The sequence below is a fragment of the Sarcophilus harrisii genome, chromosome 3, assembly GCF_902635505.1.
Source record: "Sarcophilus harrisii chromosome 3, mSarHar1.11, whole genome shotgun sequence".
In the NCBI taxonomy this organism is placed as follows: domain Eukaryota; kingdom Metazoa; phylum Chordata; class Mammalia; order Dasyuromorphia; family Dasyuridae; genus Sarcophilus; species Sarcophilus harrisii.
The window spans coordinates 59,381,238-59,395,287 of record NC_045428.1 but is presented as its reverse complement, the minus strand read 5'-3'; the positions used below and the strand labels follow the sequence as shown (position 1 = coordinate 59,395,287).

At 41.4% G+C, this 14,050-nt stretch overlaps 1 protein-coding gene across 1 annotated transcript in view; it reads right to left on the bottom strand.

Moving 5' to 3' along the window:
* Window positions 1–1,315, bottom strand: part of PAX3 (paired box 3) — a 105,561-nt gene extending 104,246 nt beyond the window's left edge. The window contains exon 1 of the mRNA XM_031957969.1: window positions 1,183–1,315. Coding sequence (XP_031813829.1) covers window positions 1,183–1,267 — 85 coding nt within the window. The 5' untranslated portion in view covers window positions 1,268–1,315. The remainder of the gene's footprint in view (window positions 1–1,182) is intronic.
* Window positions 1,316–14,050: the final 12,735 nt, after the last annotated feature.

Here is a 14,050-nt window from a genome sequence, read left to right as displayed (position 1 = left end):
CCTTCAGTGGTTGGGGAGTCAAGGATTAGTAACTTTGGAAAAGTTGAGAAAGGATTTTAGTAAAGAGTTGGTGAACTCCCTCCCCCCCAGATCAGCACTTCATATAAAAGACACCCCACAAATGAAAGCGATCCACCATTGCTTCTTCTCTAAGAAAATAAGCCCTCCGTTTCAATTGTTCCATTTACCAGGGGTTTTGGACAATCTGACAGTTCTAGATAGTGACTGGACCATTGAACCAAAATAGCTCAGTGAAAGACCAAATCATCCTGGAGTTTTTTCACCTGTTACGGTTTTTTCTCTTTCTTTGGGAGTTTTAAAATAGAAGAAACTCACAAATGAATTAGAAATGGCTTGGAAAGACCATATGAGACTAGAGGACGAGTGCACTGTATATCATATTCATACCTATATATATAATATACTGTATATCTCATCATATTATGCTGAGTCTTATATACTCTCATTTTAAATTATGTTACGTTCTATTATGTTGGTAAATGATATGAATGATATTTACTTCAAAATTATACTACGTTACACGTCTTACAACTCAAGCATGGAAACTAACTCTTTAAAAAATTTACTGTAATCCATCCCAGAAATGTTAGGTAGATCTGATTTCCTAAACGGATGTGAAATATTTTGGAGTTAGGGTGAATTTTAAATGACCAGAACTACATCCGAGATGAAGACGATGAAAACAAAAACATTGCCTTAGGATTTTAAGTAGTACTGGTTTGACACAAGATGCTGAGAACCAAAAGATAGCCCTGACCCATTCCCACTCATTTCAGAACCGGAGACGTGCTGCCTGCCTTCAGGATTCAAGAAGGTTTTAGTTTTAGAGCAAAGAATCTCCCAAACAACAACGACAACAGGGAGAGAAGTGGTTAGGAAACGGGAGCAATTCATTAGAACCGATATAAGTGTGTGGAGGCTAGAAGCAACCGTCTCCACATTTGCAAATCGAAAGACAAATTCTGACCTTCCTTCCTTCCTTCCAGTCCTGTTTAATTCCAAGAGTGGATTTTGTTTGTTAAAAGAGAACGACGCAGAACTGAAAGCAAGAAGTGCCCGAGGAAACACACGTAGACTCGAAGAGCTTTGGAAATTCTCCCTCTTAAGCTCGGAGGCGTCCAGCCTTAGGTTCGGGCCAGAGGAAGAAGGGGCCAAACTTACCTTCTAATGGGAATCCGCTGCGAGGATAGTTTTGTCCGGGAGCTGGTCGCATCATTCTGGGGACAGCTCCAGCCAGAGTTGTCATTGTGGAGACAGCTTCACTTTAAAATAGTACCCAGGTGAAGGATTAAAAAAAAAAAAAAAAAAAAAAGAGTAGGGTGCAGCTCCGGCAATGTAGAACTCCGCCGAATCAAGCAAGCCCCACCCCCTCCGAAAAATAAAAATTAAAGAGAGAAAAAAGAAACTTCTCCCTCTCGTTTTGTCTGCAAGATGCGATCTTTCCTGATCGAGATGCAAAAAGAAGAAAAAGGATGGGTGAAGGAACAAAAGAAGAAAAACCAAACCCACGACAACAAAGTTTTGTGCAAGTCTGGGGACGTTGCACAAGCCGGTGTAAGGCGACTTCGAACACGGGGTAGGGATTGGCACACTTTGATATGAAACGGGGGAGGGGACGTGGGGAGGGGGAAGTGATGGTGGCAGGAATGATTTTCTTCCTGTTGTTGATACAGAGTGAAAGGAACTCTGCTCTGGAGTATTTATTAGTTCTTTCACCCAAAGCTCGATCAGGAGCCCTGAGCTGCGATTGGCCAACGCGGAGACTGTCCCGTCTAGAGGATACACGAGCTGATTGGGTGAAATCTGCAACTTTCTCTTCTCATCATTACAATCCAGGCCTCAGTAGAGGAGGGTGACCCAGTCTATTGCTTCTTCCCTTGATAAAATGTCCTTTCATAGGAAGAAGTGGACAGGAGAAAATGCAAAGGAGGGGAAAGCAGAATGTCTTGGAAAGCTAGCTTCTCAGGCAGTCTCTCTCTCCCTTCTCTCCTTCTTCTCTTTTCTTTCCCTCTTCTCTCTCTCTCTCTCTCTCTCTCTCTCTCTCTCTCTCTCTCTCTCCCCTTCCCTCCCTCCCTTCCCTCCCCTCCCTCTCCCCCCTTTTGGCACCGTGCCACTTGAGGGGAGCGATTACAATAAGGAGACATCCACGATCCTCACAATTTCTTCGAGTCAGTTACCTCTAGTCACCTTTTCTTTAGACTATGGTTGTAAACGTGCAGCTGTTTGTGTGATTCCCTGGTCAAAGAGTGTGGGACAAACCAAAGGAAAAGTTCAGTCTGTGTGCTGATAAAGTTCTTTTGTTTCCTCAGACTGGGGGTGGGAGGGAGGAGGCCGAGGGCAGTGATGAAGTCCGATGACCGACGGGGAGGGGGGGGGGGGGGGGCAGGGAAAAGGAGAAGGAGGAGGGGGAGATGGAGATAAAACAGTCTCTTCTCTCTCTTTAAGCTAAAATCTGAGGGAATGGCAACCTAAATCTAGACGTATAGATATAGAATCAGATTGGCGAACTGCATTTTATACGTTAAAGTTTTGCTCATGAGCATTTGTTCTCAGGAATTTATTGTAGTATTCAAACTAAACCGCGGGGGAAAAAGAAAAGGAGTTAAGTCTTGGCTAGGAGCTGAAGTGACCACAGCAGGATATGACGCCAGGAGTGTTGTAAAGACTGTCTGTCCTTAAAGAAGGTACTATTGTGCATGTCCTTTTATTTATAACTTGGTAAGTGCCAGCAAACTCGCCTCCTTTACACTCTGAAGTGCCAACCCCGCGCTCCACAGTGCGCTTTATTTGCAAAAGTCTATTCAGAAACTGTCACTCCCGAGCTCCAAGTTATTCAAGGCCTTAATCAATCAAAAGGATGAGAATCGTTCAGGTTTTCCCCTTTGAAATAAAGGAAACAATGAGTTCTGGGCTTAAACTTCTCCCTTTCCTTTTACGATTTTTGAATTTTTTCCTTTGCTCCATTCCCCCACCCCTTCTCCCCCCCCCCCCATCCACCTCCTTTGACAGTTTTTTTAAACGTTAGTTCTAGTTCCCCACCCCCTAATTAAGGCAAAACCATAAGGCGAGATAAAAATCAACCGAGATCTGGGGATCTGCTTGGTGGGAGCGATTTGGTCCTTTAAATAAAATGCCGAGAAATGGACAGCATCATAAAAAGACTCAGCTTACACTCGGATCCGAAGAAGCATAGCTATAATTTTGAGTGATCTTTCTCTGGAGATGTTCAAAGGCCTACCCCCAGCTAATTGACACCATTAAGAACCTAAGTCTGGTGGGGGCGGGGGAAGCGGGGGCGGGAAGAGATAAAGTTTTCCTCATATTCATTCTGGCTTCATCTTGAAAAAGGAGAATCTCTGGGGACCTCCGAAATCAATCATATTCAGAAAAGACTCACCATTTTCAAAGAAAAAAAGCAACATGTAAAAGTTTCTAAACAAGGAAAACTCCCCACCTACACAATCCCTCTTTTTCTTGCTCATATGACTACAGGAGATGATACCATGACCTTTTTATCCAGCTCTGAACAGAAGAAAAGTTGGAGCATCAACCCAAAATAGCAAAAACTAGACTTTAGCCAGTTGCTCTGATTTAGGAAAGAGAGATGCTAAGACTTAACTGAAGTTAATCACTATATATTTGGGGGAGTCTCCATACTTATATGTATAGGTTAACGGTTTAAAACTCAGAGCAATTTCAATTTTTAAAAAAAGATTTCAAAAATAATAAGAAATGGAACCACAGTTCATTCTTTATAGTTATTCTATAGACTTGTTATTCTAGACAAATATTCAAAGGAAAAAAAAACGAGTTTGTAAAGTTGGGGGGGAAAGAGTGAGGCTTTCTGTGTCGCCAATGAGGGGGCAGATTGGTGCGGTAAACGAAGTCTTTCTTCTCTGATTCCGAGGGGATATTTCTAAATTTGATTTCTTCAGAGATTATAGCTCTTTACCAAGAAGGAGACCTGGGAATCGCCTCAGTCCATTTTTCGAAAACTAAAATTAAATTATAAATCGGGGTCACTAAAGTCTAAGGTGTCAAGCTTACATAGTTCCTTCCTCCTCCTCCTTTCTCTCCTGGCCCAGAGCGCAAAAGGCAGAGATCAAATCTTGAGGGATGGAGCGGGGACTGGGCAATTTTACTTTCCTGATGATTAGTTCCGAGATCCTGCGGTCTTCTGAGTTGTGAGGTGTGCGTGTGTTTTCAAGAGAGCCTAAAAATTCAGTATTCTTAATATTCTGCTCGTATGAAAGAGAGTGGGCAATCCTGACCCAAAGGGAGTCGAAATGCCTGAGCCCCTGGCTTTCTCACCAGAGGAGGGGAACCCAAATTAGGGGCGGGTGCTGGCAATGCGGCTACTGGTCCAGAAGTCATCTGACCTAGTGTTCTCGAAGCAACCGCAGGCAGTTGGCTTTCTGTAGCCAAATCGGCTAAAGTTTGTAGAACGACTTTCCAAATCATGGGCAAAGGCTCCTATCCCCTGATGAAAGAATCAACAAGTTGGCAAATCTTAAATCTATATCCAATTTTCACAGCAATCTACCCGGCTATTTTCATTTTTCTTTCTCTTGGTATGACCAGCATTCCCTCTTTCTTAGCACTTTGGGCCTTCCCTTCACTTCTGTATTACTCTAAAAAGGGGAGATAGGTAACTGCCACTCTGCTCAACCCCCGCCCCCCTCAAGCAGACAGCCAGCAGTAAAAGTGGACATCTCTGCTTTTTCCTCAGTCACTATTAAACTTGTTGTTTCAGCCCAAGATTCTCCATTCTGAAGAAAACCAGAATCTGGCTGGTATACAGGTTACTAATTGGAAAACGATTGCTCCTCCTCAGGGCTCTTGGATCGAGAACGGGAACTTCGCGTAGGCAACAATGCCCCAAGCCTGTGTCTCTTAAAAATGCGTTTGGAGTTGGATCATGGTAGTGGTGGTGGTGTTGCTGCTGCTGCTGTTGCTGGTGTGTGTGTGTGTGTGTGTGTGTGTGTGTGTGTGTGTGTGTGTTTAATGTCCCATTTGTATTTTCTTAGACCTTCAGATTTTTTAGTCAAGGAAAAAGGGTATTTTGTTTGTTTAATGCATTTTGCAACTAGCCATCTCGACAAAGAAAGTGATCTGGATATTCACATACATTTATCAAGCATTTATTAAGTATCTACAAAGAACAAGGCACTATGCTAGGCATCTACCGCCTGATAAACACTTCTTGAACTTTTCCAGGTGAAAGTGGGTTTGGTCCTGAATTAAGAGGCAAATTGCCTCAATGACCTACTTCATTTAATGTGTATACATAGAGATCACTTTATTCTGGCTCAGGCAAGCGGCAGGCTGGAGTTTCTCTGTTAATTGCACTGAGGAAGTTTTCATCCCTCCACACAACTTGTACTCTTATCCTTAAGAAAAACAGGAAAGTTTGTCTCAAGATGATCAGGATTCATTCTCATTTCTTTGGTGGATGCTCCTGGCATAGAAGAGAAATAAAGTCACACACTTGAGGCACAAAGGACATTTCTTATTCCCTCCTTTCAGTGTGAACCTCTCACTCTGCTTACTGTTTGACTCAGTACTAGAATATTCATTTCTTTTTCAATACTATTTCGACTAGGTTATGTAATTGGGCCCCAAAGGATTGAACCTCTGTTCCTTGATGTAAACAGTTCTCCACTTTTTCTAGCACTAAAGGGGGTATTTATCTAGAAGGCAGGACAACTGGAAGGATGCCTGTTCACCATTCCAGTACAAAAACCCTGCTAAAATTCCAAAAGAGTGATTCAACACATAAGCCAAGACTCCTATATTAGAGTCCTTTAGTCCTGTAGAAAGGATTTCACGGTTTCTAGTGGGAGCAGATAAAACATCCCTGATAATTACAAAGCTTTTCCAGGCCAGGTGTGCTTTTAATTGGATTAGTAAATGCTCTATATTAAACTTAATCACAGGAGCACTGAATCTATAACTATTAGTAGTAGACACAGGTATTTGAAAACATCACTATTTCCTTCCTCTATCAGAAAGTCAATTATTATATATTCAGGTTTCTCCAAATAAGAATTGGATGGTAATGATGATGAAGATGTAGACAATGATAGGGGAAATGAAGTTGCTTGAGAAGCTAAAGATACTATTACATCCTGAATTTGTTTTCAGAAGTTAAATTTATGATTCAGCTAGATGAATTATGGGAAAAGTCTCTATTAGGTAAGACAAATTTCTGAAGGAAAGAAAAGAAAGGAAGGAAGGAGGGAAAGAAAGAAGGAAAGAAAGAAAGAAAGAAAAGAAAGAAGACAAAATTAGAACAGGAGAGTGAGTGAAAAATACAAGAAAAGAAAACAAAAGTCCTCAAAGCTTCACCATATTTTCCTAACTATTCTCTCTCTCTCTCTCTCTCTCTCTCTCTCTCTCTCTCTCTCTCTCTCTCTCCTCACCGTGTGTGTGTGTGTGTGTTTTAATGCTTTTAATCCAAAACAAGGAAATACTTCATTGGGGGAGCTAGGCCTGGAATTTAAAAAAAATCTAGGGTCATCATAGAAATGTAACAATCATATCTATTTTATATTAAAAGTAGGCTCTAATTATATGATCACCCGTTTGGGGCCACGGAGGGAGATGTGAAATTTAGTAGTGAAAAGTAAGTCGCTTAATGCTCTGGGAGGATGCAGGGGGATAGTGGTAAGAAACAGCAGGGGTGCTCTTGCTTAGCTTTTTGAGACCGGTAGGAGAAAGCTTTTTGGCACTGGAAGGGGGTGGTGGTAGAGGTGAAGAAGTCTCTGTGCTGAAAACAAAATGCCTACACAATGTGCCCTGCTCTTGCCTGCATCTAAGGGACTGTGTCTCTTCGGAGGCAGGAGAGGATGACAGGAGTAAGAATAGAAGTTGAGTTCCTGGGAGGAACTTAGTGTTCTGTGACAATAGGGACTTGATATCCATGCGTATTTTCAGGTAACTAAAAACACAATCTGATTCGGAAATTTACAATCTGTTGAAAGAAGTGGAAGAATTGCTTCCTTCTTTAACCTCACTGACTCCTCACTGACAACTCAAGGAGTCAGATGTTGGTCGGAAACTTGTACGTGGAGGGGTAGGGGAAAAGTGGGGGGAGAGGGGAAAGTTTATGCTTACTGGCAAAGTTATGGACCCATTTAGAGTCAAAGTTAGTGACCACTTTTGGGGCTTAGTTGTAGAACAAAAACGAGCCAGCTTAAGTTAAACAAACAGGGCATTGTTCCGGCTGACACCTTTGTCATTTAGGGATATACTTGCAAAGATTGAATTTACCACACAGCTGAGGTTGTGGAGGTTGAGGGGTTTGGGGTTTTTAGTGTGTGGAACTCCTCAGATTTGGCCGCTGAGTCTTCACCATAGCATTCGTTTCATTCTGTGGCAGCTACAAAGTTAGGGTGACATATCTAGAACAAAAAGATATGAGTTGGATGGAGGGTGGGAGGTAGAATTTAGCTAGCCTCCGAGCCTGCCTATTCAGGGGAAATGCCCCCTTTTGTAATATTTTCTTCTCCAACGGTGTCCGTGAAGTCTTAATTATATATATAATATAACATATTATATATAAAAATCAGCGCCTGGGTGTGTGTATAAGCAACAAGTGGTAGAGACAAGCAGAAGCAAAAGAGGTTAGGCAGTCCTTCTGCGGCACAATATAAAAGTCTTCAGGGAGACCTGGTTACTGTGGGACAGGAGGGAATGATTACCCAGCAGAAACAGCAGTTCTGAAATTGCGCTTCCCTTGAGCCTTCCCATCCAGAAGCAGGCTATTTCCGTGGCAAATCTGTGACCAAAAGGAAAGATTCAATTAAAGGTTTTGGATAAATTTTCTCCTAACCCTATCATCTTTTCAAAGGAAAAACTCGACTAAACCAGGACTAGGTTCGAGCTTTCTGAATACAACAATAAATTCAGTTAATCTCCTTCTGGTAAAAAAAAAAAAAAAAGCCACAAAATACTTTAATATTTAAAAGAAGGTTCCTTTTTCCTAGAAGAATCTTTTAAAAATCTGAATTTGCCTGTCAAAAGATAGGGTTAAGTAAAAACAAGAAATCCATCCCTATGGATATGGATATGGTTATGATAAAAAGCTACCTTTAATGAAAAAAGAAAGATGTTTTTAAAATTAAAAAAAAAAATGTTGCTCCTATCTCAGGCTGCCAGTCCAAGAGTATGAAGAAATTTCCTTGAAGTTGTCACTCAAAAAAAAAAATTCTTTTCAATTATAGACTCCACAAACAAGTTTCCCAAATTACCAGTCCTATAATGATTAGTTTCCTCAGTTGCCCAACAGTTATTGCTGTTTTGTCTTGTCTTCGGTGGAACTGAACTCCTAAAAATTTAGAAACCAATTTCCAGAGAACTTCTTGGCCACAGCCTTAGGAAGCAGTTAAGACAAGTAGTCCCGAGATTAATTGTTTTAAAAGATTCTTTTTCCCAAACGAAATATAATACCATTTGGATATATATGTGTGCGTAATATATGTGTGTATTATATGCATATACGTTAGCCTAGAGTCCGGAAGATTAACATTTGGAAACTTATGAAATGTAATCTGCATAGCTAATTGATTCCCAGCATATCAGTTTAAAGGATAAAGATATATATCTACATGATGGATATTGTATTAATAGGCACATAAATAAAGGTTGAAAAGTCGTTACTGAAACCTTTGAAGTCTCTCCCATCGCTTTCATGCCCCATCCACAAGTCCACACGTCTCCTCGCTCTCGTGCTGTTTTTCAATTACTTGCCTTCTTCAGACCTAGAAAAGGAAGAGGGGGAAAAAAAGGTATGTAAAGCTGTGTATTTAAAAAGGATATCACTTGGGGATCGAGGAGCAAGCACCTTTCCCTGCATTGTGCGTGGCAGGTGGATGGCAAGAGGGAAGGAAAGGCGATGACAGGACATTTTTATCGCCACCCCCAGATTATTCCCAATATCTTGGGAGTTGACTTTTCATTTATTTTCCTTTCCCTTCCTTTCCTTTCCTTCTTTCTTCTTTCCTCCCTTCCTTTTTTCCTTCCTTCTTTTCTCTCTCTCTTCTTTCTTTTTTCTTTCCCCTTTTTCCTTTTAAAAAGGGGAAGAAAGAAAATCTTTTTAACTTTGCTAAACAGAGCCGTAGTGTCTGTACGTGGAGCTTGAGTGAGGAGGTATCGTTCAGTTGAGCAAACGAAGTAGCAAGAGTTGCAGGGGCATCAGTGGCTGTCCAAAACATATGCAACCACATTTTTTTTTTTTTTTTTTTGCCCTCTTCTTAATATCTGTTATAATAGCAAGCGCTTCGAGTCTAGCTAGGATCGTTTCGCTCATTTGCCTGAAGCTTGATATTTAAATGGTCATCAATAGGGCTATTCTGGAAAGCAGAGGAGGAATAATTTCAATCACATTTTGCTTTCTTTCCCCTCCAAAGAATTTGGGTCAGGATGGTTTTATTTGACTCAGTCTTCACCCCCATCCCCCTTTGGTGTGTGTGTGTGTGTGTGTGTGTGTGTGTTTCAAAGAGCTAGGAATAATAAGTCGTGAGGGATTTTGAACTTGTGATCCCTTCGGTGAGCTGATTTCATTATCGGATTTCATTGCTGTTTCGGGTAGCAAGGAACATGTGTGTGACGCCGGACAAAAACTGAATTCACCAGGCTTTGGGAAACAGGGGAAGACTTGGTGTCGCCTATGGGGTGGCACTTTTAAGTATCCTCTTCAACTGAGAAGGATGGGAAGAAAGAAGGGGAGACTAGGGGAAAGTAGAAGAGTTTCGGGGCTTATCTTCTCGGCACCCTGGGAAATGGGGGTACTAAGGCAGCTCTTCCTTGGAGAAAGGCAAGATCAGAGGGTTTAGTCCTGTTCGCATATTCTTGTCTCTCTTGTTGCTAAGAGAGCAGAGAAGCTGGACAGACACTGACAAGATCAGGGGCTAATACCCTCTCCTCAATCCCAATGAAATTTTGAACACTCTGAGGAGTGCTATTAGCGGTGGAATTACTCTCCCTCTTCATTAAATTTCTGGACTAAGGAGCTCCAGAAATAGGTTCTGTTCTCAACAAAGCTGAAGCACTTTCATTGTCTTCTTCCGACGTCTATAAGTTTATTTTAATTAGAGAACCCATTTAAGGGCCATACTTCCCCCCTTCCCTTAACCCAAACCAGCAATAAAATAGGTGTGAGGTTTTCTGAAGACATTGTCTCGGCTTTAAATTTTAATTCCTAAGTCTAAGGCTTGATCTCCCTCTGGCAAAACTAAAATAGAAACGGGCCCCATGACTACCTAGAGAAAGGGGGTAGTCTTGGGGTGGGAAAAGGGTATTTAAAAAAAAAGTAAACGACAGGCAGCAAGTATTCCTTAGTATTATTTGCTCCCCAGGCTGAGTGTGCAACTGCCAGGCGATTCCAACCTAGCTGAGGCCTTTAAGGATATGAAACTAGCGCAAGAGAAGAGACCCTCTTTTCTTCCGAAAGCAAGATCATAAGAGCTGCTGTCTGGTCATCAAAGGGTGGCAGAATTTAGCAAGAAGATTTTTGTTTTGCTACAAAAAAAAAAAAAAAAAAAAACCAATGGATCTCGGCCAGGGGAGGCGCTCTCCGAGTTTCCCCTACGAAGGGATACTGGCTGAGGAAAAGGGACAGACACAGAGGATGGAAGAAGACTTGCCCACAGCTCAATTTAAGCCAATTAATCTGGAGTCTTGACGCCTGGCTATGGCTTCTGTGACACTAATGCAGCAATGCTGGTGGAATTTTCCAAATGCAAATGAGTCTGGGAGATCTCGTAAATCCCCTCACCCACCCGCCAAATTAATTAAGGGTGAAGTTTAAATATAATGGGTGTAATCTTTATTAATTATGTAGTCCTTAATTGCGACAATAGCCCTTAATGGCGCTGATAGCATCAATCATGCTAAAAACGAAAGTTCTACGGGCCATCACTGAGATTCCTCTTTGGGTTCTGGGGTTTGGATACAGAAAAAGATTTTTGTCAGATTTTTTGCCAGATACCAAGCACATTATTATCTTTTGTCAAACACAGGTTTTTGTTTTTGTTTTCCCTCTTTAACTCTGAGCTCTATTTTAATTCTATAGTTTTGGAACAAGAGAAAATCTAGGATTAGGGCTTTTCTATTCATTTATTCACATATGCATTCATTCATTTAAGCATTTTAAATTGCCACTGAATCATATTATGTAGACTATGGAAATTCCAAGATAAAAACATAACATTATCTGTCCTCAGAGAACTTACATTCTATTCTACCATATATACAGTCTGGCTAAGTTTTCAATAATTCTCAAGCAATGGTATGGCTGTGTGTTGAGGGAGAGGGAAGAGTTGAGAGGGGGTTATACCTATAACCCCAGCGAAGCTAAATGCTCCAACGCACTAGTTCTTTCTTTAACTTGCCTGGAGAGACAGTTACCCTCTCCTACTCCCTCCCTCTCTGTTCCCATGGAGCTCAGATTTGATGGAAACTGAATTGCTTAGACACAGCTGGGAAAAAGAAATGGTCCTTCTCTCCCCAAATTAGAGGTCTACCAGTATGCTTTCTCACCCTGCAGAGGATTTCACCCTATTCGCTTCCCGAACTAAGCCGGAGAAATAGATGGAAGGAGGACAAGATAGATGGCCCCAGGAAAGCTCTCCTCTCCGAAATATATTAGTACGGTCAGTAGTTTTATTATACCCAGAGTAGCCGCGTAGAAATGTTGCCAGTTAGTTCAATTCTACCCACTGAAATAAATGCTCTAAGTCTAAAGAAGAGCAGCATCGTGCGTGCTCGCGCGTGTGTATTTGCTTGCGTGGGTGAGCTCCCCTCAGAACTGAGATGAGCGAATGATTGGGTTTCTGTTGACTCAGTAATCAATAATCAGAAATCAGTAAAAACTGATTTCTTTTTCTCTTTCCCGTAATTCAAGGTCAGCGTAAGTTTCCCAAATTCTTAGTAAGGAATTGTTTCTCCCCAAGTCCATATCTTCCGCATAATTTGCGTAAATGCATGTAGTTTCCTGTAAGGAGGTTAGGTGTAGAGTTCCCCATTTTATTGAGCTGGCGGGGAGAAAAGTTTGGGTACAGGACTATAGTACAGGACTTTCTCCTTAAGGAAATTCCAAAGTCTGGGATCGGGACCTTAGTCCAGAGGAGGAATGAATCCCTAAAGGGCATGCTCAAACCAAAGGGAAGCTAGTTTGGTCCCCAGACTCCTACCTCCATTCCCATATTTCCTTTCCTGAAGTTCCCCTCACCACATACACAACCTCTTCTCTCTAGTCTCACCCCACCCCCATCTCTCTTTTCTTCCCCCATTCCCCATCTCTGCCTTTGGGGTTGAAGTTCCAACAAATAAATACCCTCTAAAGAGATTTTCCCGACATCAAAAGCGATTCCGCAAGAAATCGAATCCGGCAATTAAACTTGGGAGGCAGCTTTTCCGTGGGTCGGTGTCTGTATTTGAGCTGCTGGATTTACTCACTAAACGTTCTGACAACCCAAGACACAACCCCTAAAGGAAAGGCGGGACTCTGCCCTGCAGGGACTTTGAGGCCCACAAATCAGGACCCAGCAATGCCAGGGGCACATGCAGGCAGCCTCCTGTGGAAAGCGGGATTAGGCGATTTCTTCGGAACCACGATACGTAAAAGGAAATAGCCGGAAACATTAAGAGTATTAACATCCCGGAGATTTTTCAGTCTGAACCTTGTACAAAGCAAGCAAGAAAACAATAGGGGAAAAAAAGAAAGAAGAGATGGAGGAAGGGGAAAAGGTTCAAAAAGTATTTGATGAAGTTTTTGGAAAGATTGATGATTTATTGTTTGAATGTTCTTTACACCCACACAGATTGTGACTCGTTTAATAAAGGTTCTTCTTAAATTAAAATAGTGACAAGTCTCTCCAACTATAGCTAAGCACATCCTTGGACAACAAACACACTGTGCATAGCTCATACTCAAAGCCTGATGACTCAAGTAGTAGAACCCATGACAGGATTAGGCCCTCCAGTGGGATCTTAGTTGGATTCCCTCTTTAAAGAAACATTATTGTGTTTTATAGATAGATAGATATTTTAAAGCACAAGGAAGTACATATAACAGATAAACTGAAACCAAAGGTATTTCTAGTATTATGAGTTCAATATAATTCAATTCAGCAAACATTTATTAAGCACCTGTCATGAATAAAGGACTATCCAAAGATTGGCAAAAGACTCCTCCCTCAGGGTCTATGGTCTAGTCAAGGATGAGAATCAGAAATTCTCCCAGATTCTGGTTTCCTGATCCTACTTCCTCTTTGCTTATGCTTCTTTCCCCATATGTCTGAAGGACAGACAGTATCTCAGACAGAAGAGTATCTCAGTTTCTTACTCTGTGGGGTTTGTTTGTTTGTTTTTGCAGAGATTTCTCTGGGATATAAATAGCTGAGGTTAGTTCAAGCAATGTTCCAGTATAAAAATATGGTGGTCTTATATCACCTCCTATTCTAGGAGACAAATTGGACTTGACTAGGCAGAGGGAACAAAGAACCTGCTAAAGAAAGAGTTAGACTTTCTCATGCTGTGATCTATGCCATTGACCTTGGTCACAATCTCCCTGGGCCTCAGTTTTCTCATCCATAAAACAAAGGGAATGGAGAAAATGACTCTATGGGTCATTTACAGTTTTAAGTCTTTGGTTCTACCACACATACTAGTTCTCTAAATAAGAGTTTCCCTCCCCCTTTTCCTGAAACGCAGTGTCTACATTGACAATTGAATAATATGGGGAGGCAAGGAGTTGTCTTATTGGTTCTTTGCTGTTAGGCATAACTGCTTATCAGATGTTCAAAGAGAATCATGGGATTGAGTCCTAGAAGAGACTTTAGACATTATCTAATTCAACTCCTTATTTTACTGATAATACAATTTAGATAGGAAGTGATTTGTCAAACAAACACTAATATGAAAAGGTATTAACAACTGCTTTGCCCTTGCACCTTAAGGACTATGGATCTTTCCATCTGACTTGTAGCTGGAACTTGCGTATGTTATCTTCCAAATTAGAAAGTGA